Source organism: Thrips palmi, unplaced genomic scaffold (genome assembly GCF_012932325.1).
Source record: "Thrips palmi isolate BJ-2018 unplaced genomic scaffold, TpBJ-2018v1 HiC_scaffold_18, whole genome shotgun sequence".
NCBI lineage: Eukaryota > Metazoa > Arthropoda > Insecta > Thysanoptera > Thripidae > Thrips > Thrips palmi.
The window spans coordinates 8,851,487-8,879,196 of record NW_023144627.1 but is presented as its reverse complement, the minus strand read 5'-3'; the positions used below and the strand labels follow the sequence as shown (position 1 = coordinate 8,879,196).

Genomic DNA, 27,710 nt, shown 5'->3' with positions numbered 1-27,710 from the left:
GGGCTCCGGACCGCCGTCTCTCCGCGCGCCCTCTCCACGCGAGCGTGTGTGTGTGTGTGTGTGTGCAGTGGCACGTGTGTGTGCGTGCGTGTGAGTGCTCCAGTGCAGTGTTACGAGTGATACAGTGCAGTGATGTGGTGGCGGTGATGATGAAGAGCAATCAGTGATCCCTGGTGCACTCCGCCCCCGCGGGCCGCGGCGACGCCCCAGTGCGCGGGCCCGGGGGGGCACTGGGAGGTGGGGCGCCGCCGGCAAGGCCTTGGAGGCCCTGACGACGGCCCCGACGGCGGCCCCGACGGCCCCCAAGGCCCTGGCGCCGCGGTGCGCGCGGTGCGCGGTGCAGGCCGCCTCCTGGCGGACATGACCAACGGGCTGCACCACCCCGGCGACCAGATGCAGCTGCCCCTGAGCTCGCTGCCGGTGCCGGGCGACGCCGCGTCCCCCGCGGACTGCGTGGCGGGGACGGCCGCCCCCACGCCGCCGTCCTCCGGCACCAAGACCAAGCGGCGGCGGGCCGCCATGGCCGACGCCTCCAACAACAACAACAATAACAACACCAGCAGCAACAACAACAACAGCAATGACGACATGTGGTGGACCGAGAGGGTGCTGTGCGAAGTGCAGGTGAGTGCATGGCCCGCGGCGCCGATCAAGCGTGGCGCACAGTGGGCCAGAAGACCAGTGAAGGCGGCCAAAGCTCCAGACGCGTTTTGAGCTCCAGAGTCGCTAAACAGGCCTCGAACCGAACGTGTTACCCCACCAATGAATTCCTCGTTCGGAGAGCGATCCGTTGGTGGGGTCACACGTTCTGATTGAGTCGTATTTAGTGACTGGAGCGCAAAACACGTCCGGGATTTTGACCAGCTCCACTGAGTATTCGGTGGTCCTCGAAGGCTGCCAGTTAGACGACACATATCACAGACTCCAGAGTGTCACTCGCAACAAACTGCATTCGCATGCGGTGATTCCACTCCCAGTAACTCAGAAGCATGACTGCCATGAACACCAGTAGCCATCTGAAATCTCCACTCTAGTACAGTACCACAGCTGCATGAATCATGAGACTGGGGATAAGGTTCCTTCCAATCAGAGAGTCCGCTTCCTGCATTACGGCACAGAGAAAACAATCAATAAAAAACTTATGAAGTCAATCATTAAAAATCTTTTTTTTTAAATGAAAATTTCTTGATTTATGGCTGCTAGTTTTAATTACCAGATGATTTTGTTCATGGCCTTAATGTTAAGGTATATCTAAAACCAAATCCTTTCTTTTGATTATATTTGAGGAAATTTCTTCGAATGAATGAACTGTTTTGATTTTTTGGGTGGACGTTCCTGATTTTCCCCTCTGTAACTTTTCGAAGCGGTGTGCTGGTGGCAGTATGGGTCAAGGGCGGGAGCGGGTTCGGCAAAGGGTTTCTCGATTCTGTCAAACTCGGCGCGTCGCCGTGCGTCGGCGTGCGTCGGTGTCAAGGCTCTGAGGTTGGCCGCCTCAACGATGGCAAACCACAAACAGGCACGCACTGCGGAGCCAAGCCGGGAAGGAGTTCCAAGTATGGAGGCCTCCTCGCATAGCACCGCACGCGCACGCCCGTGAAAACGGAGGTTTCTTATCAAGGAAAGACAAGAAATCAAACACGTTCGCCAGCCGAAATACCCCGCGAGATAAGCTCTTCGGCAAACCATGACTAGTGTGCATTAGTTTGTTTCCGGTCCGCTTTGCTTTCGTCAACATTTTTATGTTGGTTCTTTTTCTCAGCGTCGTGGATGGCAGTCAACATGACTTCTTTATTATTACTATTACTACTACTTTTATTGATATTATTATTTTGATGATGATCATGATGGTGATGATGATCATGATGATGATCATGATGATCATGATGATGATGATGATCAAGAGTGCATGAAATTCCTAATTTATTTCCATTTAAAATTGAAAATAAATAGGTTAAATCTGTGTGGTTTGTAAACACCGGCTTGAATCTAGTTTAGCTCGAAGATAATTTGTAGATGCTCAGACGGACAGGTCGGTCCGTATGTGAGCGGCTACGAGAGCGGTGAAAGGAGAGGGGGTGGATCAAAAAAACGGTAATAGGTGCCGTGAAAACGCGATCGAGCTGCTCGGTGTTGTCAATTTTCACGGGTGGTAGTTAATCGTAGAGAGCGCTGCATGTGGGGTTGGCATGTAAATGTGGACAAACGACGAGATGGATGTTCGGAGGAGAGAAAAAAAAGTATCATCTGCTAGGGAAAAGAGTGAGTCCGGCATTTTGAGCCCCAGAGTCGCTAAACAGGGCCCGAACCGAACGAGTGACCCTACCAATTGATTGCTCTCCGAACGAGGAATCCATTGGCGGGGTCACGTTCGGTTCGAGCCTCATTTAGCGACTCTGGGGCTCAAAACGCGTATCGAGGTTCGGCCGCCTCCGCCGGCCTTCTGGCCCACTGTGCGACGCCCAGACCACTCCGCTTGACGCTTTCGCCGTGATAACGGTGTAGTGCACGGCTTGCTTCCCTTGCGCCGTGTGGAGCCCGGCACGTCTGCCCCAGGTTGCCATGGTTACCGCCGTAACCACGTAACGAACGTAACGAACCCGTGGGAGAGCGACTCGGTGGCATCGCTTTGCGCCCTGCACTAGAATGTCCGTTGAGCACAGCAAGATTTGCAAGGAGGTTGTAAAATTTTGCTTTATGCCAAGTTACAGGTTAAAAAAATTCAGTGATTTTTGCCTACTTTCCGGACTCCCTGTCCAGTACCCTCGGGCGTGGTGATTACCCCAACTGCCCCTTTCCTGGATCCTCGCGCCTGGTACACGGCTTTGCAAACCCTGTAACTTGTGAAGGGCATCCCTGGTGTGTTCGCAGTGTACCAGGCAGGCAGTCGGTACCTGCAGAGGCACCTGCAGAGATGAGATGCAGCCTGCAACTATGTGAAGGCTGTCGCTTCCGTTGTCAGTACACTGCCAACAACCCGGGCCTCCGGACTGGGGTTGTCTCAGGCAGACGGATACTTCTTAAGAAGTAATTGAGCTGAAATGTGTGGATTGCCTGAAAGTTCACAGCATATCTGACAGTCGCTAAATGGGACGCGGACCGAACGTGTGACCCCGCCAATGGATTGCTCTCCGAACGAGGAATCCATTGGTGGGGTCACACGTTTGGTTCTAGTCCTGTTTAACGATTCTGGAGCCCAAAACGCGTGTGGAGTTTCGGCCGCCTCCACCGGTCTTCTGGCCCACTGTTCTCCTGGTTGACGGCGTCCTCGGCGTCCCGGTTGCAGGCGGAGCACCCCGGCGAGCTGGTGCGGACGGGCAGCCCGTACTTCCTGTGCTCGGCGCTGCCGACGCACTGGCGCTCCAACAAGACCCTGCCCGTGGCCTTCAAGGTGGTGGCGCTGGGCGACATCCTGGACGGCACACTGGTCACGGTGCGCGCCGGCAACGACGAGAACTGCTGCTCCGAGCTGCGGAACTGCCAGTCCGTCATGAAGAACCAGGTGGCCAAGTTCAACGACCTGAGGTTCGTCGGCCGCAGCGGCAGAGGTGAGTTTTACTCTCAATTTCGAAAGATTTAAATTTAATTTGATTTATATTTAAATTCACGGGTAGGGGAATGACGCTAATGAGACTGGGCGGCCAGCCGCACCGCCTTGTCCGGCCTAATCCCGCAGTGTGGCAGTCCCTCCCCTTTCGCTCCGTCTCTCTCGCACCCCTACCGGCCGCCCTCGGGCCGCCCCGCGAGTGCGAGAGAGACGGAGCGCTGCTGGCCTGCACCCCCGCGGCCACTAATAAGCATCGCGCATCCCCCGGGCTGCACAGTGGGCCAGAAGACCGGTGCAGCGGCCAAAACTCTAGACGCGTTTTGAGCTCCAGAGTCGCTAAATGGGACTCGAACCGAACGTGTGACCCCATCAATGGATTCCTCGTTCGGAGAGCAATCCATTGGTGGGGTCACACGTTCGGTTCGAGTCCCATTTAGCGACTCTGACCGCCTCCGCCGGTCTTCTGGCCCACTGTGCCGTCGTGACGCGTGCGACGGAGCCTCATCCGTATTTTGCAGTGGCGCAAACGGACGCACCCAAATCCGGCAGCCATGCTAATTTTTCGGTTTGAGCGACGACGACGTCACTGCCCTGCAGTATTTCGAGCACGACATTTTTAGCGCGGCGCTGCGTCACTGCGCAAAGCACAATCGGTTCCGAGAAGAGAGAGAGAGAGAGAGAGAGAGAGAGAGAGAGAGAGAGAGAGAGAGAGAGAGAGAGAGAAAAGTAGGCCACCGTTGCCCCTCACGATGCACGCGCGTCGCGCGGGCTTGCCTACCTCAGCCTGCATGCACCTTTCCTAGATTATTTTCGAAAACGGCAAGGGCTCTGGCCCTGAAGTGCGTCAAGATGTAGTAAAATTTGGGGAACAAATTTAACTGCAATAATAGTTTTTGGATTTTTGATTAATTTTTATTAACTGTGATGATTTTTGATGATTTTTGATGATTTTTGATTAATTTTGATTATTTTTTTGATGATGTTGATGTTTTTTCCTACTGTTGCCCGTAAATCCGTGTGGGCGGGGGGTAGGGGGAGCAGGGAGGGAGAGGGTGGAAAAGGGTGCGTGATGGGCCGCGGGCCTGTCCGACAATATTCGGGCTGAGCGAGTTGAGTTGCTGTAGTGATTTTGGACGACCGGACAGCGACACGCCAGACCGCACGGCACGGCACGGCACGGCACGGCGGGGCAAACTGCGTGCACGCGTCGCCAACGCATCGACTCGAGTCTGTTTCCAATAATTTCAACCACTTTTCTGCATTTTTTTTTTTTTTGAAAATTTTTAAGTGTCTTGATGTCTAATTTAGAATTGAGACGATCTATGAACACAGTTGCAAACTTCCAACTACTAGGCCTATGTGACATTGAAGAAAAAAAATTTGCCTTGCCAAAAGCCGTCCGTTAATTTGAACTAAACTGCGATTTTGAATCAAAAGGTATGCAGTAAATTTTCACCAAGCGGTGGTGCTTAAATACACGTCATTTTCGACTATTATTCTTGTCAATCAATTAATTTGTTGGGCCGGTAGATAGGAAGTGCTGCTTGGCGTGGCCAGGCCCGACTAGGCCCACCCGATGATGCATTCTTCATAAAGATCACACCGAAAGGGTTGCCTGTCCTGTGCGCGCCCAACGACCACACTGCCAAAAAATACAAGAATGATTTATAAATATAGCCGAGAAATTTCCGCCTGAAATTTAAATCAATTATCATTCGAGTGCACGGCTGATTTTCTTGCGGGACGTTAAACGTGTGTGTGTGTGTGTGTGTGTGTGTGTGTGTGTGTGTGTGTGTGTGAGCAGATGGCCGACTGATAACGCAAGGCCAGTGTGTATATAGCACACCTCCCAACCAGCCAACGGGCAATTTGTGGCTCACCCCATATGGGAAGCCGCGCCGTGCCGCGCCGACCCGAACCATGTCGGATACACTAGAAACAAAAGTGCCCGTTCGAATGTAGCGCCACGCGGGCAAAGGGGTTTGTTTTCTAATGTCACGTTTCTTTTTCTAAAATAAATGACAGTTTTAAGAATTAAAGAGCATTCACAGACCAAGTGCCCTGAGAAAATTACAGAAATCGATCGACTAAAAATTTAATTGATTTTCCTAAGTTGCCTGAAAATGACCTAATAAGTATGTATTTTAAATTTCGGCCTGAAACAACAGTTTGTCAAATTGAGATTGGAATTTTTTTTAAAAAAATAAGTGGGAGTGTGAGGCAGAGATGAATAAGTGAGTTCCCTTCTAGTGACTGTACATCCTGTCCGTAATTCGCGCCATTCGCCGAAACAGTGCGGAGATCGCATCCTGGAAGGTCCTGGAAGGGAAGGCATGTGCGGAGATTGAAAAAGGGCGCCGGAAGAGAAACATGAAGAAGGAAAAAAAAGGATTCGAGGAAGGAAGGATCATGATGCCGATCACTCGGCCTGATTCGCGCGTTGCCAATCATAAAAAATATTGAAAGATTATGTAGTTGAAGACAAGTAGTAGACCCTGATCAATACTTTTGAATATTCATCAGGATCTACTACTGGTCTACTACTTCTTTTAATATTCTAGAATATTGACCAGGCTCCACTTCTAGTCTTCGACTTAGATTGGAAACGCAGCAACCAAGTAGTGTTAATCAGTCAAGTTGAAAACAAAAGAAAAATCAGAGAATCAGGTTATGCCGATCCCTTTGGCTGTTTCCTCTCTAGCTCGTCTTTTGTTTCGATCCACGCCGCCACGTTGGCAGTGTACTTACCCAAGCGCCTCGTACGTGCGCAGAGCCGAGCTTGGTGCTTCCCGCAATTATTTGGAATCCCTCAGAGTCGTCGCTCTGTCTCTCTCGCACTCGCGGGGTGTCCCGTGTAGGTGCAAGAGAGACACTGAAGCAGACTCCGGGCAGACTCTGCCTCCCAGGATAGTCTGTCTCTCTCTCTCTCTCTCTCTCTCTCTCTCTCTCTCTCTCTCTCTCTCTCTCTCTCTCTCTCTCTCTCTCTCTCTCTCTCTCTCTCTCTCTCTCTCTCTCTCTCTCGGCAGGTGATTCGAACGCCCCCCGTACGTGGCGGCGCTGCCATTGCTTCCCTACAGTGCCGACACATTCTGAAAAGCAAACTTCCCGGCAGTCGTTGTTTTTGCCCATGTTTCGTTCTGTTGCCGCGCCACTGTGATTGTCGTTCGGGAGGGAACTGTTCTGTGCTGGCATGCACAGTGCCGAAAGGGTTGCCAACCTTGCCTGCCTGCACACGCTCGGTTCGAGTTCCATTTAGCGACTCTGGAGCACAAAACGGGTCTAGAGCCTCCACCGGGCTTGGCCACTGCGCACTGTTCATGTGTTCGAGAACTCGATTTTCGTCCCTTTTTTCGCGGATTGTTGCTGCAGTGACAGTGAGTAGTTGAACGATAAATCAGCGCGTGAAGTAAGGTGCCACAAACGGGAGGCGGCGTGCTAAATCAATCAGCCAGTGTTATGGCTCGTCGCCCCACGGCCCCCACGGCCCCCAAGGCCCCCACGGCCACACCCCCCGCCGGATTTGGCCCAAATGTGGGGCGGGCCTGCCTGCCATGCCCACCGACAGGGCACCTACCTGGCAGCGGCAACTCCAATGCCAAGTCCAAGTCAACCAAAATTATGAGGCGACGGTTAAGTTTTGTGACAAGTCCCATAACATTGTAGTCCACTGTTCAAAATTCAATTCTCGAAGTTCAACCGAAAGATTGAGTTGCACACGAAATTTGCCCGTCTCATGTTCAAAACTCAACGGAAATGACAATTTGCGAAGTCAGAGCCGTCGTCTCTTTGCGGATTTAAATGATGTGAAATGACGCGAAGGCGCTACACTGAAAAGTGGCGAAGCAGCTGGGTGTTGCAATAAGAGGATCGTCATCTGCCCTCCAAGCGACAAGAGCAGATGCAGTTCATGCTTCTCTTTTTTTTGGGATTCGTGGTGTGTGTGTGTGTGTGTGTGTGTGTGTGTGTGTGTGTGTGTGTGTGTGTGTGTGTGTGTGTGTGGCGCTGGCCCGCTCTGCGAGACATGCGCGTGCCATGTGTGAGAGCGCCACGCATGGACGCTATTTAAATGCTGAATCACACAACGCGCTCGTTTGCAAACGACGCGGCCAAATGAATGAGTCTTTGGCGGAAATGCCTCAGTCGCACAGTGGGCCAGAAGAACGGTGGAGGCGGTCAAAATCTCGGATGCGTTTTGAGCCCTACAGTCGCTAAATGGGACTCGAACCGAACGTGTGACCCCACCAACGGATTCCTCGTTCGGAGAGCAATCCATTGGTGGGGTCACACGTTCGGTTCGAGGCCCATTTAGCGACTCTGGAGCTCAAAACGCGTCTAGAGTTTTGGCCGCCTCCACCGGTCTTCCGGCCCACTGTGACGCGGTGCGCTCAGTTCAATTTTTGAAACACTTTGTTCCACGAAGTAGACGGGGAAGTCCGGAATCAATTTCCGTCTCCTGCCGCGCGTTTTGAAAGCGTCCCGGCTTTGCGGGGCCGCCTGGTTATTATTGAAGTGTTTGTCACCTGGCTGTGGTCGCGGAACCTCGGGGAACCTCGGGGAATCGGGTCGAGACTTGTTGTCACCACCCTGCCGCACGGCCTGCTAGATTAGCAAGGCACCGTTTGATTCTGGATCGCGTACACTGCGAAGTGCCTTCACCTCGTGGTTGGCTCGCTGCCGCTTACACAGCCAGAAACTACTTTCTCTTTGCGGCGCTTTGCGGGCATTCCCCGCGCGGTAACAGTGGAGCGGGCCTCCGCAGCCTCGCAGCGCACCGTGGGAACTTCCCGCCAAAACGGACCCGGCGTGCCAAAAATTCAAAAATTTAAATTCTCGCACTCGTTGCACTGTATGCTCCGAGCTGAAACTTCACACTCTCACGGTCACTGGGATTTCACCTGCAAAACGCATTGTGTAGTGCTACTGACTTGTGTCAGAACAGGTGTGCAAACCACCCTGCTGCACTCGCGTGGCCGGCCCGGCAGTCTGCTGGTCAGCCAGTTTCACTTCTACTCCCCTCCCCGCACCCCCGAACCCCCACCCCTCGGGTTTTATGAAAAATACATTGCCAGAAGTTTTTTTTTGTCAGTGCACTTGCACTCGCTTTTCGTGGGATGGATGACAGACAGTGTGTCTATCAGACCAAACGTACGGCGTCCCGCCGCAGGGCTCTCTCTCTCTCTCTCTCTCTCTCTCTCTCTCTCTCTCTCTCTCTCTCTCTCTCTCTCTCTCTCTCTCTCTCTCTCTCTCTCTCTGTGTCTCTCTCTGTCTCTCTCTCACTCACTCACGCACTCACACATTTGGGTCAGGTGCGGGAAACCCCGTTGTTGTTACATATTGCGTGTATGGCGGTGGCCACACACACACACACACAAGGGCCGTGCCCCACCCCACCACTTTTGTTCCGAAACTGCACGAATTTATTCTTAGATGCTAAAAAGCACGTGAACGCCTGAGAAAGTTAGCAAATAGCCATACTGGAAGCTGAACCCCCCCCCCCTCTCACCTCTGGATCCGCCTCTGGCCGAGGAATGCCTGACACCCCCGTGGCAGTGCCGGGCAGTGCGCAAGAGCACTGGCGAGAACGAGAACAAAACTCGGCCGAGTTGGTCCATTCACCATCCGCTTCACGGTACTCTGTGGAGAACTTGCTGCCCAAGAGTTTCTCGCGTACTAAGGATTACCAAAGAAAATCGAGGAGCGTTTTTGTGTTGCTCGCGTTTTGTTTCTTCAATCAGTTTGCTTAACGATTTATAGCCGAAAAAAAATCTTAACGTTTGTCATATTGTTCGAAAAACTATTTTCTAACTTTCCTGTTAGAAAACAGGCAGCAATCTCTGCAAAGGTGAAAAGCAGTTGTTTAAGACAGTCTTATTCAGAGTTGCGTTCAGAAAACTTTGGTTTTTAGCTTCATACTAAGCAGTTTTTTTTTCTTTAATATCTCTGAAAGGCATATGGCAGTCGTTTTATCGAAAGCAAGGTTTTTTCTTCCAGTGGCGCTGCGCCGCCGACAGTCGCGCCGCTTCCTGTGAAGGACCTGAAGGACCCTGTGAAGGAATGATGTGACCAATCGGGCCAATGGGAGACAATCGCGGCAGCGCGGCAGCGATCGGGCGAACTGGTGAACGGGATCCATTGACCGATACTACGGGAATCCTACGTTTCTGGTGTGGCAAGGGCAGTGCCTTGGAGGCAACTGTCCGTGGCAAGGCAGTCGCCCGGCGGTTTCGGGACCCAAGTCTAAAATTTGGCGAATTGGCTCCCTCTTTGTTCCAGGGAAGAGCTTCAGCATCACCATCACCGTCAACACGTCGCCGCCGCAGGTCGCCACCTACAGCAAGGCCATCAAGGTGACGGTGGACGGGCCCCGGGAGCCTCGCTCGAAAACAAGTGAGTGGAGTGAGTGCCTCATCATTAATCTAGGGTTCAAATACTGACCGGGGGCAGCATGCCTTTTTTCATTTTTTTTCTCTTTTTTTAAGTTATTTTCTTAATTTTTAAAAAAAAAATTCCTAAATATTTTTTAAAACTTTCTCCTCAATATCTTTTTTAAAAATTTGTTTTAAATTTTCACGGTGTAGGGTGCGTGTGCCGGACGTCAATACTTTGAAGGCCGCTGCTGGATGAGCTATAGGAATGCAACCCTGCTCTCTAAATAAAAAGAGAAAAAAAAGAGGCGTAGTGTCGCTCCGTGTCACTGCCAAGCCGATGGTTCCGACGCGTCCGAAAGTGACATTCGATCGGAGAGAGAGAGAGAGAGAGAGAGAGAGAGAGAGAGAGAGAGAGAGAGAGAGAGAGAGAGAGGACGCAGCCAGTGTCCAGCCCGGCAGTGTGCGGCAGTAGCGGCACTGCAGCATAGACGCCCGCGCCTGGAGGGCCTTCGGACCGGACGGACGGACGGACAGGGTGTCGACTTTCAACCAGAGTCCGGTCGACTTTGCCGCGGATAGGGTGGCCCCCGTCGGGCCGTCACCAAGTCCGTCAAACTCTTGCAGGGACGGTGGGCGAGATGCATCGCCTCGAACCTGCTCAGCAAAAGCCTCCAAACTCCTACATTTCGAGAGATTTTTACCACAAGTAGCAACCAATCCAAGCCAAAAGAACTTTTTATACCGCGCACAAAATATCCTAAATTTTTAAAAAAATGAAGGTTTTAAAAAAAAAGTTGGAAAGGAAAAAAGAAATTGTGTCTATTTGCCACTACTGGCGTGTCGTGCGGGAGGTTTATTACATTGATTGAATAGCAGATCATTATAGCGGTGCGTGTCAACATCTCCCTGCGGTTTCCAGTTTGGAAGAGAGAGGGAGAGGGAGAGAGGGAGGGCTTCCGTGCCTCCCGTTTAAATAAGCCGAGAATGCAATACGCAGCTAGCTCCGTTGAGGCGAGGTTTCAATCGGAAAGGCGCTGTCCGGATGCAAGTCTCCTATCTCTCTCTTTCATCATGTTTTTTTTTAGGGGACACACCTTTTCGTTCGAATCGCTGCTATCTGAGAGGCGAGAACCCGTAGTCCGTGCAAGACAAAAGACAAAATCAGAGTGTCGAAACCACGTCGGTTCGATGTTTGACGTCACGTACAGGCTGGCGGCAAGGTTGTCCCACGATTCACAATGTTGATGCGTTCCGACGATCAAGTTGGCGAACTGGTAACTTTATATTGGTTCTTGAAATAATTTGGACTCTGCCATTTTTATTATCATGACTTCTCATGACGAGAAAGAAAATGTTCTCGCACTGGATGAACCGAGTCGCTTGTGCCGGGTGCCGCGGGTAGGGATCCCCAGCCACTCCCCCCTCGTTCCCAAGGCTGCAATTTGCAGCGGGGGAACCTTGCACGCCCCCATCGTTGAACCTCGTTGTCGCGCAGTGTGTCTGACGGAGACAGAGACGGTGTCTGCGGGGGCCAACGCCGAAAACGACAGCCAGCCCGCCTTTCACAATCGCAGGAGTGTGCGTCTTTTGAGAGGCATTGATATAAAAACTCGACGAAAAAAGGAAGTTTGGAAAAGAGGATGCTCTTCGCGCCTAGCCGTTACACTCGGCTGCGTGGCGGGCAGGCCTACCTCTTCTCACCCCCCTCCCTCTCTCTCTCTCTCTCTCTCTCTCTTCTCTCTCTCTCTCTCTCTCCTCTCTCTCTCTCTCTCTCTCCTCTCTCCCCTCGTCAGCGTTTTTCGCGTCTCACTTCTATGCAACTACACGTCTTATTGCTTCTCTTGCTCATCATCTCCGCTGTGTCCATCTAGCCGTCCCCCTTTACGTTTGTTAAAGAAAAGTTTAAAAAAAGAATAAAAAATAATCAAAAAAAGCGGTACGTGCGTTCTGTACGACTCCGCGCGCCGGCTCCGCGCACAGCGGCACCAGAAAACAGTGTTTTGTGGTTTTTCGTGTTCATTTTAATTTCATCTCTCTCTCTCTCTCTCTCTCTCTCTCTCTCTCTCTCTCTCTCTCTCTCTCTCTCTCTCTCTCTCTCTCTCTCTCTCTCTCTCTCTCTCCTTTCCCCCTGCTGCACCTGCTGCCGGGTCTCGAGCGGTGCGCACGGCGTCTCCTCGCGTCTCTCTTTGGAAATGTTTTGGAATGCCAGTCAGTCGGATTCAACTGCTGTTACTCTCCCTCGCCGAAAAACTTGCCACTAGTTAGCCGGTTTAGCCGGCGTGAAATGGGCAGTGCTTGCAGTGCCTCGGCAAACCGCCGAATCCGCTCCAGATTTCCAGTGGAGTGTCCCATTCATGTCGGCCTAACCTAGCCTCACCGCCGGACGCACTTTCTCGACTTCCACAGTGGGCCAGAAGACCGGTGGAGGCGGTCCGTGTGACCCCACCAATGAACTGCTCTCCGAACGAGGAATCCATTGGTAGGATCACACGCTCGGTTCGAGTGCTGTTTAGCGACTCTGGAGCTCAGACAGACAGACAGACAGACAGACAGACAGACAGACAGACAGACTCGGACAGGCCAGCAGTCTTAGCGCGCAGCCGTTCCGCACGTAGGCTAAAGTAATCGCCAAGATGATCCCCAGTGTTCCCTTCAAACTACAAAACAAACAGCAAAAATATTTAAAAAAAAAATGTTGCTGCCAAAAGTTATTTCATTATGCGACGACACTGCGAGTGGATCTCGTGCAAAATGGGAATGGCACCGACGAGAGCGTTAATTCTGCATTACAAAAAAGTGTTTGTTATTGTTTTTGTTGGCGGCGGCCTTTTCAGCAACCGCAGCGTTACAACAAAAGGAGGCGGGCGGCAGAGGCGGGGGGAAAAAAGAGAGAAAAAGAGAAAGAAAATTGAAATGGCATCCTCATTGAGACACATCGCAATGGAGGTGCAAAAGTTGTAATTGCGTTTTAATAACAGAGTGTCGCGTCTTTTTCGGGTGCGATAACTCGACAAAATTGCAGCGCAGGGCGTCATTGGAATAATTACCTGCGTTGCCATCCCGACCCGCCAGGGACCCGCCGGATCTGCGGGGGACCTTCTAATCCGAAGGATGCGGTTCGTCTGTCTTTGCTGAGTGTGTCAAAGGTCGCTTCTTTCCACTGCAAAAATTGCAGCTTAAAAAAAAAAAAAAACGTCAACGCTGACGTGAGGAGCAGCTGATAAACATCTAAATTTTAGTGTAATTTTATCTGCAATGAAAATCTACGTAATTTTTGCGAGAGTAGAGATGTGAGGCGACTTAGAACATCTTATCAATTTCTTTTGCTTGGATCGCCTTTTTCAGTGTGCGGCGACTCGAATTTTCAGAAAGTTGGAAAAGTCGACTTTGATCCGTTTGCAAGAAAGTTTTCCCCCCGGCACTATTTCACCTGGATGCTGTCTGTGCCCACCGCCCCGCCCCGCCCAAGGCCCCGACCCCCCGAAGCGTCTCAAAGGACCCTGTCTCGCCCAGTCCCACCCCTTCCCCCATTTCGCTAGTAATGCTATTAGTTATGAAGCGACGCGCCTAATAACGAAGGATATATAAATAATGAGACGATATTAACCACTCCTGGAAACTTCTTCTTCTTCTCCTTCTCCTCCTTCTTCTTCTGTCGCGCTCACTCCCGCTTCCGAGCGACAGCGCGGCTCGGCCCGACCGCAAGAAATTTCATCGCTGCTTGATGTAGGTGCGCTAGGCCGCGCCGCTGTGTGTGTGTGTGTGTTGTTTTTTTATGCGCGCAGTCCTCTTCCGAGAATATGAGAAATCTAGCACACCGGCGTTTTGTGCAACCGGCTAATTTTAAAATAAAATACATTAATTTTTTTCCAATTTTTTTTTCATTTAGAACAAATTTATTTTTGACGTACACTTTTCTTGGTATCAGAAAACGATGCTTTTGTCGTTTTGACACTCGGGCCCTTGCCCGTTTCACGTTGCTGCTGACCCGTGGGGCCCTGCGCCCTTGGGGCCCTACACTGTGGGGCCTGCTCGCAGACTTAGGGCTTGAGCAGGGCTTTCCGTAAGCCCATAAAGAGAGCTTCGTCCGGTGGTCAGGCTGGGATGCAACAGGGGGATTCTTGCTCAAACCTTCTCTGGACGCTTTCTCGGAGTTGTTCGCCGACCCGTCTGTCTCTCAGATTCTGAACAGCGCTGAAACCACTCAAGTAGGCAAAAATGAACACGATGCACCAGCTAATTCGAAAGGGTTGCCAACCTCAGCTTGCCCTCATGCAAACTTGTGAGCAAAACCCAGATATTGCCGAGTAGGCAGGCTGAGGTTGGCAACCCTTTCGATACGAGTGCATTGTGGGAATATTTGCCCACTCTGAGTGTGGCAACACTGGCACCCCTGAAAACGGAACGGTATCGAACAGGCTTCGCTTGGCAGTGTAGCCGGTGTAGCCAATTGCCACATCCAGTAGCTAGAGAGCCGCAGCGGCGTGCGAGCATGGGCACCTTATGTGCCAGCGGAAATGCCTACCTGCAAACAACAACAATAATGATAATCATATCGCCTAGTCGTTTTCCTCACCTTTCGCATTGGGTTCCCACGAGCCTGAGCGAGTCGAAATAATAACAACTCGGATTGTCTTTGAGAGTCAGTCGAAATCTCGGCGGCTGGAAGCTGGATTCGAACCAAGCGCCCTTCGCTTCACAGACGGTGATTTCCGTCGAGTGGTAGTTCCCCGAGTGCCGCTGTAGGCGGCGCCACTGTGGATCCGTTTACAGGGCATTAAAATCGGTTTCGGGCCGATTACTGTAATGACAGAGACAGAGCCTTTCTCATCACAAGCTACACTGTCCACCTTCGCGCGGGAACGAGGAGGCCAGGGCGGCCACCCTGACGAAAAAAAAACCACCTGCAATGACTTTTGTCTTTGGTCAGTGCTGCCACACAAGTGGGCAAAAATCCCCGTATGTACCAGCGTCGAAAGGGATGCCAACTTCAGCCTGCGCCTACTGTGGAGTATCTGAGCTTTCGTTTCTACAAGTTGCCTAGCACGCAGGCTGAGGTTGGACTCTCTGGTGCATCGTGTTAATTTTCGCCTACTTATTGTGGCAACACTGCCTCTCGCTTGACTCCTTATTTGTTGATGGCTTTCTTGTCATTACGTTGCAAGTATTGCTCCGATCCTGCCGCTGGTCTGAAGGCAAGGCAAGCCTGAAGGCTAGCCTGAAGGTCCGAAGGTCGCCCGCCTCCAACTAGCATTTCCTTATACGCTCGGTATTAATATGTGCCCTACAGTGGCGCGGGTGACGTGGCCGGCCGGAGCTGGACCATCTGGAGGGGTCTGGAGGGGTCTGGAGGAGTCTGGAGCTCCAGAGTAGCTAAACAGGACTCGAACCGACCGTGTGACCCCACCAATGGATTCGTCGTTAGGAGAGCAATCCATTGGTGGGGTCACACGTTCGGTTCGAGTCCTATTTAGCGACTCTGGAGCTCAAAAGACGTCCGGGATTTTGACCGCCTCACCGGTATTCTGGCAAATCCTCTGTGCACTAGTCTGACGACAAACATCGCGGCAAAATAAACGCGGAGCGCTTGACGCGGACATTCGCTTTCTACGCAGGAAGAAGAAGGGTGTCCTAACCTCACTCTCTCACTCTAATTGGTGCCATTACCTGCTATTCGCCCACCTGGCCCAGTCACAATGAACCTCCCTATTGTTGCCATGATACCCGTGCCGTGCCCGGCCAAGAACTGTGAGGCATCGCGGCGGCCCTTTTGTGGTCGCACAAAAGGCCCAAGTTTCTTCGCCCCGAGTCATCCATTTCTTCCGATCCTTTATTGGAACTTCCTCTCTCCCTCTCTCATCCTCTCTCTCTCACCACCTCTCTCTCTATTTCCCTCTCTTTCTATCCCCCCTCCCCTCTCCTTCTCTCTCCTCTCCAAATTGGAACAAAAAGTGGCGGGCAACGTTTTTTACCACATGACAGGGTTAAGTGGGCACGTGGCGGGGATCGAACCCGCGACGCGTGTCGCGTCCGAGAAGCAGGCGGTCGAAATCAGGTCGAAGTGACGTCATTGTCCCGTCGAAACGGACGTAGGGCAACGTTGTTGGAGGCAGTCAAAACCCCAGACGCGTTTTGAGCTCCAGAGTCGCTAAATGGGACTCGAAGCGAACGTGTGACCCCACCAATGGATTGCTCTCCGAACGAGGAATCCATTGGTGGGGTCACACGTTCGGTTCGAGTCCCATTTAGCGACTCTGGAGCTCAAAACGCGTCAAGAGTTTTGGCCGCCTGCGCCGGTCTTCTGGCCTACTGCGCGGCGGCGCGGCCGCTTGGTGTGCCGTGGGACTGCGCCGGCTCTGCCGGCTCTGCGGTCTGCTCGGCTCTAACGAGGCTAGCCGGGCTGGCAAGGCTAGGAAACGAAATGATAATAATAAAACGGGGTTAGTCGATGGCAGAAACTATTTCGCTGCCGCGTGGCTTACGGCGGCCCCCCTACTCCGCCCGCACGCGATCGCTTTGCAAAACTACGCCACAAGCGCTGCGAATAAACGCTGTCGACAGGTGACGCTATTCGCAGGAAGAGTCGTCAGCACGGTGCGTATAGTACAGTGTCGCATGTACACCAAAAAAAAAGTGTTCGTAAAAATAGAACCGTAAAAAATTTTGGGGCCACATTGGCTACTTCGTGTCTAATAAAGTTTGACAAAAAATAAAAAATTTTCACACAAGTTAAATTATTGTAGAAGTGTAATTTTTTACTTTAGTGCAGGGCAGATATGTATTATCCCAGGTTGGTCGCGAGGCTCGCCCCCCAAAACGCGGAATCTGGTCAGGTTCGCGATGGTCGACTCTGAAAGCGCGGCCCATGAATGTTTGAGGGCGGGCCAGGGCGGGCCAGGGCCAGCAGACTCTCTGTCTCTCTCGCACTCGTAGCACCCGTGGCGCGTCCCGTGCAGGTGCGAGAGAGACAGAGAGAGAGGGACGCGATGCACGCCCCGCCGATCAGCGCGACCCTGCTCAAAATGCATATTTGATTTCATTAAAAATGGATCGCCGGTCTTTCAATTAGTCGCTGTAAACCGCAGCCCTCCGGTAAATGACAACACCGTGCGTTGCAGCCCCCCCCCCCTCTTTCCCGACACCCCACAGTGCAGTACCTACGTACAGTGGACCGGAACTGCTATACTAACTGTTCAATGTTTTACAAGAAACGTACAGAAATGTGGCACCTACCCTGCACAGTGGGCCAGAAGACCGGTGGAGGCGGCCGAAAACACTTCACGCGTTTTGAGCTCCAGAGTCGCTAACCGGACGTGCGACCCCACCAAAGGATTGCTCTCCGAACGAGTAGTCCATTGGTGGGGTCACACGTTCGGTTCGAGTCCTGTTCAGCGACTCTGGCGCTCAAAACGCGTCCGCCTCCACCGGTCTTCTGGAAAATCCACTGCGAAGCATCGAAAAGTAACCGCCTTGCATTCGGTCTGCCAGCAGGCCAGCACCACCAGTTCCGTGCCATCGCGCTGGGCCAGCGGCCCTTCCTGGAGTCGCCCTTCAGCCACCTGCGGGAGCTGGAGTCCTTCAGGAGGAAGTCCGAGGCCTTCAAGAGCCCCACCGGGTCCTCCACCACGGCGTCGCACGGTACGTACACCACACCCTAAAAGTGCCATGTCGAAGATTCTCCACACTATTTGTAGTGACGATAAGGCTGTCATTTGGGACCCCTAACTTGAATGCAAGTGAAAGTTAGGGGTTCAAGTTAAAGTTAGGGGTCAAGTTAAGGTTAACTTAAACTTTTCATATCATGGTGAAGGTTCTTGACCGTGAGAACGCGTCAGACATTATGGGACGTCCGTGTCCCGAGGAGTCACCTTGATCACCCTTGGCGCCTTCGCGCGCCTTCAGCGTTGACATTTGGTAAACGGTCGTCATTTTGGGGTTTTCCTCGCTGGATAAGCTGAGCCGGGCTGAGCCCTCCAGCAAGTTCTGCAGCAAGTTCTCCATCCAGCTCTCCAGCAAGCTCTCCAGCAAGCTCTCCAGCAAGCTCTCCAGCGAACCCTCCAGATCTTCGGCGTGCTGAGATTCGCTAGGATCGGCCTGCAACTTGCTCCCTCGCTGGACTACGGGGCTGTGCCACCCATCCCCCCCCCCTCCCTCTCTTCCTGCGATCCGGGTCCAGAACCGTGTTAGTGACACTGTATAATTAGGTGTTAGCCTGAGACTAATTATCGACGTGTCAAACGGCGTGTCCCTCCACCCTCTCACCCCCCCCCCCCTCTCTCTCTCTCTCTCTCTCTCTCTCTCTCTCTCTCTCTCTCTCTCTCTCTCTCCCTCTCTCTCTCCCCACCCCTTCTGGCACTGCCACCCCGGCCGCCGTCCGAACAGTGTCCATCTGGATTCTTATAATTATTTCTAAATCGCCTTGATTCGTCAGAGACGCTTCGCTCCTTTTCTGCTCGTCAGCGGAACAGAGGACCAAAGTTTCAAAAACTTCGCAGGGCGTTCCTCAAAATGGCTCTCGGGTCTCGGTCAAAACTCTTTCCTAGGGCAGCATGGGTTTGATTCGAGTTCCGTTTAGCAGCGAACATAACAGGCAGACCTTCCGAAACATGAGTCCCCGTTGTGTGTCCGATTTGTCGACAGTTTGGATTTGTTTGCGAACCCTTTCCGAACTTGTCGCGACAACCTGGCTGACCCTCACGGCCTACCGCCGCCGCCCCTTCGGCCAGGAAGTGATTGGAGGGGAGGGGAGGGGCGTGAAACCCAACCGAGGCCCGCCCGCCGAGCAGCGCGGCGGGGCGAGGCAAACCCTCGCATCTCGGTGGAGGCGGCTGGGCAGTTACGCCGGTACCGCGGGACCGTATGCCGGCAATGCCTGGCCAGGCCTGGCCTTGCCACCATGAAGTGCCCGACACCAAGTGCCCTGGCACGGCCACCAGCACGGCCAGCTTGTACAGCTTCAGGAGCACCGTTAGAAAGGGCGCTCGGATTTTCAAAGGCATGCTTTATTTTTGACTCCATGTTTTGATTAGACTCCCTAAAAACAAAATGTTTGTCACTTATTGATGATTTGATGACGGGATCACATGTTAAAACTTTATTGACCAGAAATCACTTGGACTTCTCATCACAAAGCTCCTATACTAATATTAATCGCACTTCCAAAAGACCATAATTTTTTTTTTTAAAACCATCAGCGCGATTTTACGCGCTCGAAACAACGAGAAACCGTATTTATATAAGATGAAAACAAGCCGAGAGTACTGCGCGCTGGGGCGCACGTTGTAACCGGAGACCGGGGAATCAAAGTCGATCAGACGAGGCGCTGGATCAGGTAGACGAGTCCGAGGTGTGCCTGCCCCGCCTGCCTGCCCGGAGGCTGGGGTGAGGAGTGAGGATCAATGAAACCCATCAATGGAGCATCAGCTGGCCCGTCCCTCCTTATGCTCTTCCTTTAAACGCCCACACTGCGAGTGATCTCTACGTGGCGTACTCGTCACCCGGTGGCGTTTGGAGCTCCAGAGTCGCTAAACGGGGCTCGAACCGAACGTGTGACCCCACCAAAATGGATTCCTCGTTCGGAGAGCAGTCCATTGGTGGGGTCACACGTTCGGTCCGAGCCCCACTTAGCGACTCTGGAGCTCAAAACGTGTCTGGAGTTCTGGCCGCCCCCACCGGTCTTCTGGCCCACTGTGCCCGAGGCTCGCGGGCGTTGGCGGTCCTCGCGCACGCTGGCGCTAGCTGCACTGCACGGATGTTCGCGGCGGCGTGCAGGCACACTGCGGGGTGGGCCGCGGTGCCGCGGTGGACCTGCCGGAGTGTGGCCCGGCCTGCCCGGCGCGGTGCGGTCGGTAAAGCAGACCACAGGTGAGGTTGGCGCCTGCCTGGCTGCCTGACTGCCGCCCTTGCAGCCGCCCTGTTTGGCTGGCTGCGCGTCTGTCCGGCTGCCGCGGGTCACTTGCTGCTGTTGTCGCGTTTTTTGAACGCATAGGTCGAGAGAAGGGGGTAAAGGGCATAGTGTGGCTCTCACCCTCTCTCCTCCCCCCCCCCTCTCCTCCCCCTCTCCTCTCTCTCTCTCTCTCTCTCTCTCTCTCTCTCTCTCTCTCTCTCTCTCTCCCTCTCTCGGTCACGCACACGCACGCACTCTTGACACGGCGGTCACGCAAGAGGTGTATCGCGTGAGCCTCCCAGTTACTTTATTCGTGTGGGTAATTTCAGCCAAACAAAAGCCCTGGCAGATGTTATGACGCGCGGCTGTGCTAGTGTGTGTGTCTGTGTGTCTGTTTGTGTCTGTGTGTGCTTGTGTGTACGCGTAACGGCGATACAAAATAAAATACATCTTATAACGTAGTGTATTACAAAACTTCAACAAGTCCGCTCAGACCAGACACACAATAAATCCACGGATTTGTCTTTCTGGCATTTTTGATTCAAACTTTATTTTCGATCTCCGTTGGTGCTGAGGCTGGCGTCGCCGATTTTGGCAGTGTCGTGAGATCGTCTGTTCGAGTAGTGGTGCGAAACGATTGAGGATGCGATCACCCGGAGTACCGTGCTGGCGAGAGAGAGAAAAAGAGAGAGAGAGAGAGAGAGAGAGAGAGAGAGAGAGAGGAGCGAGCAAGTAGTAATGCGGAGGCAGTACTGACGCAGTGCAATGGCTCATACGCCGAGACGTGATTCCATCTACCTTGTATGTGTTAAGTTATCCTCTCTCTCTCTCTCTCTCCCTCTCTGCCTTCCTCACCCTCTCTCTGTCTCCCATTCATCAGTCCGTTTGTTTCCCAGAGTTTCACTTTTGGCAGTATTGCGTTGTAGGCTGAGGGTTGCCATGCCATGGAAGCAGCCCTTTCGCCAGAACCCGAGAAACAGGCAATCCCCGAACGAGGAATCCATTGGTGGGGTCACACGTTCGGTGCGAGTCCTGTTTAGCGACTCTGGAGCTCAAAACGCGTCTAGAGTTTTGGCCGCCTGCGCTGGTCTTCTGGCCCACTGTTCCCGAACGCAGCAAGCTCGCAATTGTGCTGCTGACAGTGTAGCGTTTTCACGTAAGACGGCGATGAAGTCTCAGAAAGGACTACTGGCAGGCCGGCTCAATCACAGGGCCCAGAGTGGTCCAATTCCAAAGCTGAGCATGTCCAATTTCTAATGCCGCTGCTGTTAGCCCGCGCCTGCCTGCCTGCCTGCCTGCCTGCCTGCCTGCCTGCCTGCCAGCCAGCCTGCCTGCCTGCCTGCCTGCCTGCCTGCCTGCCAGCCGGCCTGCCGCTCCGCTCGACGGCCCATCCCGCCAGCCCCGCCATGCCAGGCGCAATCTCGCCCGGACCTGATCAAATTTTTCCTCGGATTGGCCCTATCGGTCGTTAGTTTCAATCACATGTCAGGCGCATTACGCTGTAAAACTACGCGACCAACGGACTGGGCCAGAGATGGACTTTTTGCCCCACTTCTCGGTCGTCCAGATCGACGCCTGCCAGCGAGAGGCCTGTCTAACCTAAGGGGGAAAAGATTGTCGTATTTTGCTGGGAGGCCTATCACACCATGTTCAGTCCACGGCTCTTCATCTTTTCAAGAACTTCATGGTCATGCACCATGATGGTCATGCCTCCACCATGATGGTCATGCTTCCACCATGATGGTCATGCCTTCACCATGATGGTCATGCCTCCACCATGATGGTCATGCCTCCACCATGATGGTCATGCCTCCACCATGATGGTCAGGCCTCCACCATGATGGTCATGCCTCCACCATGATGGTCATGCCTCCACCATGGTCATGCCTCCACCATGATGGTCATGCCTCCACCATGGTGGTCATGCCTCCATCATGGTCATGCCTCCACCCTGATGGTCATGCCTCCACCATGATGGTCATGCCTCCACCATGGTGGTCATGCCTCCACCATGGTCGTGCCCTCCGCCGTGGTCGTGCTTGGTCTTGCTCTCCACGTCGCCGCTCTCCTTGGCTCCCCTCCTCGCTTATTACCGGCGGTAGTGTTCGCTGCAAACTGCAGATGCTGTTGCATCTGACGCTGTCATTCCATCGAGCGTGGGAATATGACCTCGGCTTGACTCGAGGCTTGACTCGCTGTTCAGGCGCGGCGAGGCTCGGCGCTTCGCTCTCTGCACCCACACCACAAGCAGGCAGCCACTGTGCGTAATGGCAAACGAGACGTGCAAAGCAGGAACGCATTTTTTCCACCTTCATTTTGTTGTTATTGTTGTTGTTTTCCGTTGTTGATTGAGTCGTCTGTGTTTTTCTATAATGAAAAGCGGCCGAGGGAAGACTGGTGGAGGCGGACGAAACTCTCCACGTGTTTTTAGCTCAAGAGTCGCTAAACAGGCCTCGAACCGAACGTGTGACCCCCACCAATGGACTGCTCTCCGAACAAGGAATCCATTGGTGGGGTCGCACGTTCGGTTCGAGTCCCATTTAACGACTCTGGAGCTCAAAACGCGTCAAGAGTTTTGGCCGCCTCCACCGGTCGTCTGGCGGGTCTTCCCGGAGACTGTAACGCACGAGAGACCTGAGGCCGAGTTTGATCATGCGTTGCTGCCCTCTCCACTAGACTTTGAAGCCCACTGGTGCATAAAAAGAAAATAAAAAATAAAAAAGTTAAGGAAAAAGGTAGAGTTCCGGTGAAGGCGCTCCGGTGTCGCCGAGTGGCAGGTGCATCCTCCGGGCGCATGAGCTTTGACTCCTTGAAATCGAGCTCCCCACCTTGAACCCTGCAAAGGGCTCGCTTTCTTCTCACTTTTTTCGCACACATTTCTTTTTTAGCAGATGATGCGCGTTTTGATCTCCAGAGTCGATAAACGGGACTCGAACCGGACGTGTGACCCCACCAACGGGTTCCTCGTTCGGAGAGCAATCCATTGGTGGGGTCACACGTTCGGTTCGAGTCCCATTTAGCGACTCTGGGGCCCAAAACACGTCCCGGATTTTGGCCGCCTGCGCCGGTCTTCCGGCCCACTGTGCGCAGGCGGAGGAGTCTCGGCTCATTCCATCCGATATTGTTTGGGTAAAAACGAGGAGATTGCAGCGCGTCGACGACGGCACGGCGTCCTTGTTGAGACAGACGAAATGACACTCCCGAACGCAATCCGGGATCCGGGCTCATTACCAGTGTGGTTGTCTTGTTTCTGACCTGCTATTACCCGATGTGATACTCGCTCTCCCTCCCCCGCGGGGCCCCGCCTCGCCCCGCCTCCACTCATCGCAGCGTAATGTGTATGTGGCTATAATTGCAGAGATTAGCATTGTTGGATTACCGGCCCTGTGCGGCACTGTTCGGAGTACAGTGTACCTACGGCCGGGACGGGCCGGGACGGGCCGGGGCGCCATAGCTACCCTTGGAGGACTCTACTGCTTCCAGCAGCCGTTTACAGTGTTGTTTCACAGCCCAGTCGCCCACGGACTTTCCTCTGGTTTTATCTGACACTGCACGATGTGACGAGTTAGGTTAGGTTAAGTTGGTCCTGGTTCGGTTGGTAAGGTTATATTCTTGAGGGTGTTCGTCCAAATTGAATAGTGGGTGTTGCATGTACCCAAAGAGGAGCAGTTCAAACTCGGGCCACAAATGAGGTTAAAGGATGAAATTTCGGCGTCCAAATGACATCACGCGGTGCCAGTTTGACCTCATTTTTGGACTTGGTTCTGACTTGCTGTTTGGATGACGTCCGTCTGTGAGTGAGTGCCTCCTTGTCTTTTTCCGGTGTAGTTGTTCCCCAAACTAAAGCGACACAAAACAAACAAAAACGTCGCCTCGCTCGGAGTGTACTTACGCCTGGAAAAGAAAATGGCGTCGGTCTTGTAATGGAAGAGGTGGGGCAGCGGGAGATGAGGTGCTAAGGTGGACTGCTCGGCCGCTCCCCCCCCCCCCCGCTCATTTTCTCCTCTCTGACCCCCTCCCCTTGCCCCCCTTTCCTACCGGACTTATGTTTCTCCTTGTGCTACCGCGCGCGCACCAACACACAGACAGAAAAGGACGAGAAAAAAGAATTCGATGCACTTTAGCGTTCGGAAACACCTCCCGCTCTCTCGCCGGCGGGACCGTGGGAAAGGTGTTGCTGGAAAGGTGTGCCATTTTGCTCGAAAGGTGCCATCGCACAGTGGGCCAGCCGGTGGAGGAGGCGAAAGCTCTCGACGCGTTTTGAGCTCCAGAGTCGCTAAATGGGACTCGAACCGAACGTGTGACCCCACCGATGGATTCCTCGTTCGGAGAGCTATCCATTGGTGGGGTCACACGTTCGGTTCGAGTCCTGCTTAGCGGCTCTGGAGCTCAAAACGCGTCCGGTATTTTGACCGCCTCCACCGGTCTTTTGGCAAATCCACTGTGCGCCTGCGAACGGAAGGCAGCCAGGCTCTGGGGCCGTCCCGAGCCATCGGGTCTGTTCGAGTCTGTTTCGTCGGTACGTGTTCCGAGTGGCTAAGGCAGCGAAGGCAGAGCCGGCAGAGCCGAGGCGCTCGTGACGGCAGGGATAGAGTCCTGGAGTCCCTGGAGTCCCTGGAGTCCCTGGAGTCCGCATCCCCTTAATTGTTTTCCAGGAGCCGAGCCGACTCCCTCGGCCCTGCCCGGCCCTGCAGCGCGCTGCTCAAATAACACTCGCCACAAATAAAATATAATGCTCTAATGACGCTGCCATTAGGCGGAAATATGAAACAAGTCTTTTCCGTGGAATTTGGAGACGCTGGCGCGCGTGCTCGGCCTGGCTCAGCCTTGCTCAAGGTGTTGGGTTCGTCGACTCGGTGCGCGCTTCGCGTCCGGGTTCAGGGCCGCGGGTTCGATCCCCGCCAGGGGCAAAGCAAAGTCACGCCGTTTTGTTGTTGTTGTTGTTGTTGTTGTTGTTGTTGTTGTTGACGAGGTGGTGTTATTGTTGCAGAGTCCTGCACCGGCGCGCCCGTGGCCGAGTCCTCGTGGCAGCCCTACACGTCCTCCTACTCGCCGCTGCAGCCGCCGGCCTACTCGTACCCCGGCGACCTGGGCCCCACGGCCACGCCCGTGCACGGCGTGCACCCCAACGCCATGGCGCAGCCCGACGCCAGCATGGCGCACCTCCCCACTGGTAAGACCGCGGCGAAGACCCTCGCCGAGTTCGAGAGGCCCCTGCCAGAGCCGGGGTAGGCCGCCAGACTACAGCCGTGCGCGCCGGGCTGCCTACCTGGTTCGTGGCAGGCGTTCCCGGTGGAGGCGGCCAAAACTCTAGACGCGTTTTGAGCTGCAGAGTCGCTAAACGGGACTCGAACCGAACGTGTGACCCCACCAACGGATTGCTCTCCGAACGAGGAGTCCATTGGTGGGGTCACACGTTCGGTTCGAGTCCCATTTAGCGACTCTGGAGCTCAAAACGCGTCTAGAGTTTTGGCCGCTCCACCGGTCTTCTGGCCCACTGCGCGGCACTGACCTGCTTGCCGTTTGTCACAGTGCTGTCGGAGCACGGGGCGTCCGGGGCCGCGGGGGCTGCCGGCGCCGTCCCGGAGGGCGGCGGCGACTACACCAGCCTGCTGACGCCGCCGCTCAAGACGTCGCCGTCGTCGGCCGAGTACGACATGTGCGGGCTGGCGACGGCCACGACGCCGCCGCACCACCACCACCACAGGACGGCGTCGGGCGGGCCGGCGTCCCTGGCGTCGCTGCCCGCGCCCGCGCTGCCCTACGGCCAGGACCCGTACGCCAACACGGGCAACGCCTACCACCACGCCGCGTCCTGGGGCGGCGGCTCCAACTACAACTACAACTATAACTACCAGCCCGCCGCCGCGGCCGTGCCCGCCGCCCCGCAGGCGCCCTACCCGCCCATGGTGCTGTACCCCAACCTGTACTCCACCGTGAACCAGAACCAGATCCACCTCCACCTGCACCACAACCCCACCGGCGGCGAGCTGAGCGCGCTCAGCTCCGCGGCCAAGGCCGTCGGCGTGGACGTCGGCCAGGTGACGCACCAGGTGCACCACCACCAGGTGCAGCACTACGACGACGTGCCCGTCCGCGCCATCGAGATCGGCATCGACCTGCAGCAGCAGGAGCCCAGCAACGTGCTGGCCGGCAGCCTGGCCGAGGCCGGCGACGACCAGGCCGAGATCAGCCGCTACCCCCAGCACGGCCAGCACGCCCAGCACGACAGCCGGCAGACCGACCCGTCGGTGTGGCGGCCGTACTGACCCGCGTGGACCTAGTGGGCGCAGCGGACACAGTGCAAGGCACAGTGGGCCAGAAGACCGGTGGAGGCGGCCGAAACTCTAGACGCGTTTTGAGCTCCAGAGTCGCTAAACGGGACTCGAACCGAACGTGTGACCCCACTAATGGATTGCTCGTTCGGAGAGCCATGTTCGGAGTGCCATTTAGCGACTCTGAAAGGCGTCCGGGAACTTCGCCGCCTCCACTGTGAGTGGACCCAGTGTGGGCCATGGACTCGGTTGGCCACCGGGCAAGGATCTCAGCGAGGGACTAAAGTGACTGCAGGACCTTGAGGACGAGTCGAGGACTTCGCCGACGAACGAGCCTCCCTGGAAGAGGTCCACTCGCCGGAGCGGCTGGGTGCTCCTCCTTCAGTGAGGAGTTTAGGTGAATTGAACTCGAAGTGCTTCTTTTAGAATAGGAATGTTGCTGGGAATTTTTTGTCGGTGTGTTGTAGGTTACTTGTAAATTGAAATTGTGAATTCTTTTCTGGGACTCGACTGTTTCTCGGAGTTGCTGCTGCGTCAGTGCGCGGACCATGAACAGAGGAGCAGTGTTTCTCTATAAACGTGTTTGACTCTTTTAAGACTCAACAGCGAGAACAACACGAAAGTCAACTAGACAGAGTCAAATGGCGAGAAGCTGGAGAGTTCCGCTCAGAAAACTGTATTGTGATACCTGTAAAAGATTGTTGTGTAAGCGATTTTCCTAGAGTGTAAATAGCAATCTCATACGTGAACGCACTTTGGCACAAAATGTCGCAATAGGTTCCCTGCAACGACACCTTCGCGGTGTCTCGCGGCTCCTGGTCGTCGAGTTGTCTAAGGACGCTCTCCCAGGGCAGAGTTACACCCTTCTGTAAAGCATCTGTAATTTTTCCCCCATTGTACAAAACGAGTGTAATCGTGAGAGAATAGATCTGTGGTTATAATTTTGTAATATATTGTTTGTTTGTTTTTCGTCGTTTTGTAAACTTTGTTTGGCGTGTATTCTACATGTAGTGTGCCCCACCGTATCGATAGGCGATAATTTATCATAATTTTTCGGTAGTAAAAAGAAGTGTTTGAGAGTACTTAAAAAGTTTATCATATACGATATTTGATTTTTGTTCCTTGTGATGCGTTTTAAAGTTTTGTACGGATATTACAAAACCAATATTTAGGAAGAGAACGTCCTGTTAAGAAGTACAAGTTTCACTCGCACCTGCAAAAAATTGATAGTGTGTCCTTTCATGTTGTGGCTACTCCTCGTCAATGTGAAGTTGCGACGACCAACAATTCTTTTGCTGGTGACGGTATAGAAAAAATATGGAGACAACAATAAAGAAAAATATCAGCATTTGTGAGCTTTTTAAGTTGTGAGACTCCTTTCTTAGAGTTGTTGGCGAAAATCACCACGACGCACCAGTGTCGAAAGGTTGCCAACCTAAGCCTGCTGGGCTTTGTTCTCAAGAAGTTGCCTAGCAGGCCGAGGTTGGCAACCCTTCCGACACTGTTACAACGTAACTTTTTTTTGCATACGCTGTGTGATGCACCGTCCAAGTATGTCCCCGCAGTCCCCGTCAGCGTGGTCGCGGATTGTTTCCGAGTGTAGTGTACTACTCGAACACAATGCGAGTGTGACCGCA

At 53.7% G+C, this 27,710-nt stretch overlaps 2 protein-coding genes across 2 annotated transcripts; both read left to right on the top strand.

Annotated features, from left to right (window-relative positions):
* The first annotated feature begins 479 nt into the window (after positions 1-479).
* LOC117644680 (protein lozenge-like) lies at positions 480-25,030 on the top strand. The gene is made up of 6 exons (XM_034384292.1): positions 480-624; positions 3,284-3,545; positions 9,818-9,931; positions 17,404-17,550; positions 24,789-24,907; positions 24,977-25,030. Exons 1-6 carry the CDS (start codon positions 520-522, stop codon positions 25,028-25,030), a joined length of 801 nt encoding a protein of 266 aa, XP_034240183.1. The 5' UTR covers positions 480-519.
* Positions 25,031-25,492: 462 nt separating this feature from the next.
* LOC117645210 (protein lozenge-like) lies at positions 25,493-27,421 on the top strand. The gene has a single exon (XM_034385248.1). The coding sequence runs from the start codon at positions 25,705-25,707 to the stop codon at positions 26,065-26,067; it is 363 nt and encodes a 120-aa protein (XP_034241139.1). The 5' UTR covers positions 25,493-25,704; the 3' UTR covers positions 26,068-27,421.
* The last annotated feature ends 289 nt before the right edge of the window (positions 27,422-27,710 follow it).